The 4,893-nt window shown below is 36.0% G+C and overlaps 1 protein-coding gene across 1 annotated transcript in view; it reads right to left on the reverse strand.

Annotated features, from left to right (window-relative positions):
* The window catches only part of LOC107099623 (guanine nucleotide-binding protein subunit alpha-11-like), an 18,423-nt gene extending 14,124 nt beyond the window's left edge, over positions 1–4,299 (reverse strand). The window contains exons 1-2 of the mRNA XM_015397830.1: positions 3,985–4,299; positions 3,469–3,623 (exon numbers count right to left, since the gene is read on the reverse strand). Coding sequence (XP_015253316.1) covers positions 3,469–3,623; positions 3,985–4,299 — 470 coding nt within the window. The remainder of the gene's footprint in view (positions 1–3,468; positions 3,624–3,984) is intronic.
* Positions 4,300–4,893: the final 594 nt, after the last annotated feature.

The raw sequence follows: 4,893 nt of genomic DNA on the forward strand, positions 1-4,893 counted from the left end.
TTTATTGTATTTATTTATTTTATTTTATTTATTAATGAAAATATTTCTGTAGAATTTTGGATTCTTTGTTTTAGTCCTTGTGGTATCGAAAATGGTATCGAGTATTGAATATTTTCCTTAGTATCGGTATCGAGTTGAAAAGTTTAGTATCGTGACAACCCTAATGGATCCCCGATCTTTTTCGCCCTCAGGTCCCTCTGTTGTCACACAAACGTGCCTCCACCTCCTCTCAGCTAGTTCCTGATTGTCCCTCTTGCACTGTGGCGTGGAATAACATAGCACAGCCCACACTTCAAAATTGGACATAAATCAAAAATATCTGCCACAAGCTCACTGTGACACACTGCTGCAGGAGTATAACCAGCCCTTTACTTATAGTTGAGTAACATTTGACTATGAGTATCAATACCTTTGCTTAAGTACTACTTTTAAATACTTCTTCCACCACTGGAGAAATGTCAGTTATGTGAGATGTCAGTCATGTTTGATGTCCTTTACTGTACTTTGCTTGTGTGAATTTATTTACATTAATGGCCTAACAGCAATGTGTAATGGACAGGACCCACCCATGGTACTACGTGGTGATCAGGTAGCCCAGACTAATCTACTAATTTATGTCATCTTCCTCTCAACAGAAAACTATATTCTCTGTATCTTTAGACATAAGCTGTATAGATTCTGTACTACTCATCCTTCAGATTCCAGGACCTTCGCTTTACAATGAAATGGATAATAAAGTTTTGGACTGCAGTTCAGTCTATTTCAAGTATGAAGTTTCTGATTATTTCCTTGGTCCATGATACTACAAGAAATTAACTGCTGTGGCCTGGGTTTTGGTTTCGTCTGTGTAAAGTGACTCTCCTGCTGCAATCCTTTTAGGGTTGTTGCTTGGTCACTTTTTTCAACCACACCCTTGATCTGCATTCATCTGCCCATTGAAATGCTTGCATTTAGCACTTTGAACAGCCAGCTTCTTTATGACCTGTAGTGGTGGAGTCAACTGTTCAACTGTCTTTTCTTAACTGCGGGGGTCACACATTGTAGAAACATAATATTTCTCTTATAAATTTGCTTTTCTATTTGTATTTCATGATAAGTTAAATTTTAGTTTTTATTGGTTTAAAACAATTAATCATCATTTAGATTAGACTAAATGTGAATTTGCACCTGTAAATACATAAAACACTAATTATATTCCATTAATATTTTATGTAACTTTTTTTATTATTATTTACTATAGCTCTTTGTGTTGTCCTGTAGCATTTTAAGACATCAGAGAATGGGTGCCTAAAGAATTTAACACTAATCATTTACATCTAGGCTCATTTGTATGAGCTGCTTTTGCCACTTAAGACCCAACTGGTCTTTGTCTTTGTTCATTGACTTTGTTCACTTATATTCCATTAATATTGTATGTAACCCTCTTATACTATTAACAAATCTCTTTGTTTACCCTTGTAGCATTTTAAGACGTTGCACAGAAGAAACTTACGCTCTACCCACAGCACTTTTATATATATATATATATATATATATATATATATATATATATATATATATATATATATATATATATATATATTCATACATAAAACAAAGCAGGGCTTGCAAGATCCTTTACTAGGTTTATTTTAATAGAGATCAGTGCGTCAAAAGGGTGTCTATAGAATATACCACTAATCATTTACATCCAGGCTCATTTGTGTGAGCTGCTTTAGCCGCTTGAAACCCATCTGGCCTTTTTATTGTCTTTGTTCTAGTTAGTTTTTTTTTTTTTTTTTTTACTTCTTTGCTTTGAGTTTTTTTTCTTCTTTCCCTTTTGAAGAGCAGCTGGATATCACAGTTTTGAAAAAAAGTGCATTGTAAGCTGAAACTGTATGTTTCTCTACAGACTTTAAAATAAGAATGTTTTAAAATGATTTTACTTGTTAATAATCTAAATTTAATGCAAACAAACTGAGAAAACAGAAAATCAAATAAAAAAAAATGTGATTTTAATTTTCATTGCAAAATGTTTAAGTTGAAGATTTAAAGTAACCACTTTGTGCTCTAATTGACAGTTTCAGAGGTTTTAAAATTAATAATTATGTGTTTAAACCCGGCTTTTGTCTGATTAAAACCTCATCTGGCCACATTAAGATTTTGGAAAGGGGGCAAACCTGCAACTGGTTCATAAAGCGGCTTTTTTTGGCACATACCAGGCTTTTGAAATGCATGTTGGGCAAAAATCTGTGTGCCTAGAATATTGCTACTTACAAAGATGCGATTAGATAAAAGTAAGTTCATGTGCTGTGCTGTGCTGTGCTGTGCTGTTTTGAAAAAAAAAATCCAAAAAATGACAATAAATCCAAATGTGCACTAAGTTTCACAATATCTGTTTTATTTTCAAGGTAACAGTTTGCTCCATTCCATAACACTGTCCCTGCACTCCATCGTTACAATAATCGAAGGTAACCTGAGGTTGAGGACACTGAGAGAGGAGCTGTAGATCAAAGTCTTGTTTCACAGTGTTTTAAGTGGACCGGTAAGATATGATACGCACAGGGCCAGCTCTAGGTTCTTTGGATCCCAAGGCGAGAGTGGTCCTTGTCTAACCCCTCCCAATGAGTTTGCACTCTTCCCAAACATCAACCCCACAGTTATTCGATAATTATTGATTTTCTATTTTAAATGTCAATACAAAAACTCTTTGAAGGCAATAACCTGAAGAATGACCATAATTTTTAGGGATTGAATTACAATATTACAATAACCAACAATTTAAAATTGCATGCAAATGTGATGGGTGCAAAATCAAATGCAACATAAAGCTGTTCAATCAAAAGCACAGCTAAAATATCAAGTTTAAGACAATAACTTTGAGTTAAGGTTTCATTTTTTTTTTTACATCCAAAAGATGTTTGTGCAGTGCATCATGTAACACAAACATTGTAATGCGGTGCTGTCAATTACCTCAGAACCTAGAAAAACTGTGCAGTTTGTATACAAGCACTGCTGGTGCAGGTAAGGTATGCAAAGGTAGTGAAATAACAGTGTTTGTTAGCACCCTGTCGGCTTCAAGGTTGATTTAAAACAATCTTTAACGCTAGTTTATTGTCCTTTGCAGAGTGCCAACATCCAAATGGTCATATCTTCTTCAGTTCTTTTCGATTTTCACAAGATTGACATCACTGGGAGCTTAGATCCCACTCTATCAGGACCTGTATATTGCTCAAAACCTTTGATTTGTAAATAACTTAAAACGTCCCCGGGTCGGCTTGTCCTGTCACATTCTTTAATTATTGCAATAGGAGCCTCCAACTGCTTTTTTAACTTTATCAGAGGTGCCATTAACTGTACCTGAATAAAAAAGTGTTTTCATTGATATCCTAGAATTCAGAGACACTGTTAAATCATGAAGATCGGTGAAGCTGCATGGTGTTGCTTTGGACTCCCTTCCAGTATAAAAGTTGTTTTAGGTTTACTCACTATTCAGTGGAGTCCAGGAGCTGGTACTCGCAGCGGCGGCTGTAGCAGATCCGTATTCCCCCGTCCAACCAGAGGCGACGGATTGCATCCACATATGCTCTCTCCAGGTGAATGATGTGCAATGTGTTTACATCCTGCAGCCACTTGGCAAGCTTCTGCAGAACAAACAACTCATGGTCAGCAAAAGAGTAGGCTAATGTTTACAAAGAGACAGGTTATACTGACCCTTCTGAATTAAAAAGAAACACCTTTCACCCTCTTCTATCATTTGCTTAGCCCAAGGCTGTAGCCTCTCTGTCTTTGTGGTCATACTCCAGGGTATTTTGACACTACAGCATGATGTGCAAGTGTTTTAGCATATTAAATTATTTTTCATGCACAAACCAATATTCCTTAGGACTATTTTTAATCGGATGCCATCACACTTGTGTTTATATGTGTGCAATAATGTGTAACTAAGTGCATCTGTTTGTTTTTATGCTTGCAAAGGTTTATGTGTGGGATGTATGAGTCTACCTCATTCTCAGGGTTGGCATAAGGAATTCTTAGTGTGGTCATGGCTCCAGTCATGGCTTTGATGGCAGTGAAGATATTCTGGTAGATACACTTAGCGAAGGACTTTCTCTCCTCCTCTGAGAAGCCTCGGCCATGGATGATCTTCATCTGTCTGATGAAGGTGGTTTTCCCGCTCTCCCCAGTTCCTGGAGAACAGATATGGTTGATGATAATTAGCTTGATGTGGCATTTCCTTCTCCATCGTTCTACCAGCTGTATCTGTGTTGACGTCTTCTTCTTATTTACAGGATAGATTGCCCTTGTTTCCTGCAACATTCCTGACACAAATAGTTTATGTAATGGACAGATTTTCTGACTAGCCTACCTCCCCTCTACTGGGTCTGATAGGTTAGGTTGAATTCTGACCGTTTTGAAAGGATATTTTTGTAATCAATATATTCATCTAAGCTTTAAAATTCTATATTTTCTGGCCTATAACTTCATCAACCAACAATATTTTTCTGTAAGTTTGATAAAAGCATGAGTAGTTATTTTAAATATGAGTATTTTGTTTCACTTTGGCATTAATAAAGGATTTTGGAACTGATTTGAATTTCAAATTCCTATACTTTTTCCAAACTGAGGTTTCTTGACCTGTCAAGCACCAATATGGTAATTTGAGTACAACATATTTCACCAAAAATATACTTGTTTATAATGCTTTAGAATTAATGAAGCGGGACAATGCTGACTTCCTTTTTGGCTCTTTGTCAGATGGCTTCCCTCACTCTTTTTTTTTGCCATCTATTCTTTAAACCAGTTTTCATCATATCAGTCTATATATGCTGGTGAAGGTTCCCTGTCATCCAGGTCATAGTCATTCCAAAAAAAATTAAAAACCATCCACTGTTATGGTTCTTATTTGTTGTG

This window comes from Cyprinodon variegatus, unplaced genomic scaffold, assembly GCF_000732505.1.
Source record: "Cyprinodon variegatus isolate N-32 unplaced genomic scaffold, C_variegatus-1.0 Scaffold890, whole genome shotgun sequence".
Lineage (NCBI taxonomy): Eukaryota > Metazoa > Chordata > Actinopteri > Cyprinodontiformes > Cyprinodontidae > Cyprinodon > Cyprinodon variegatus.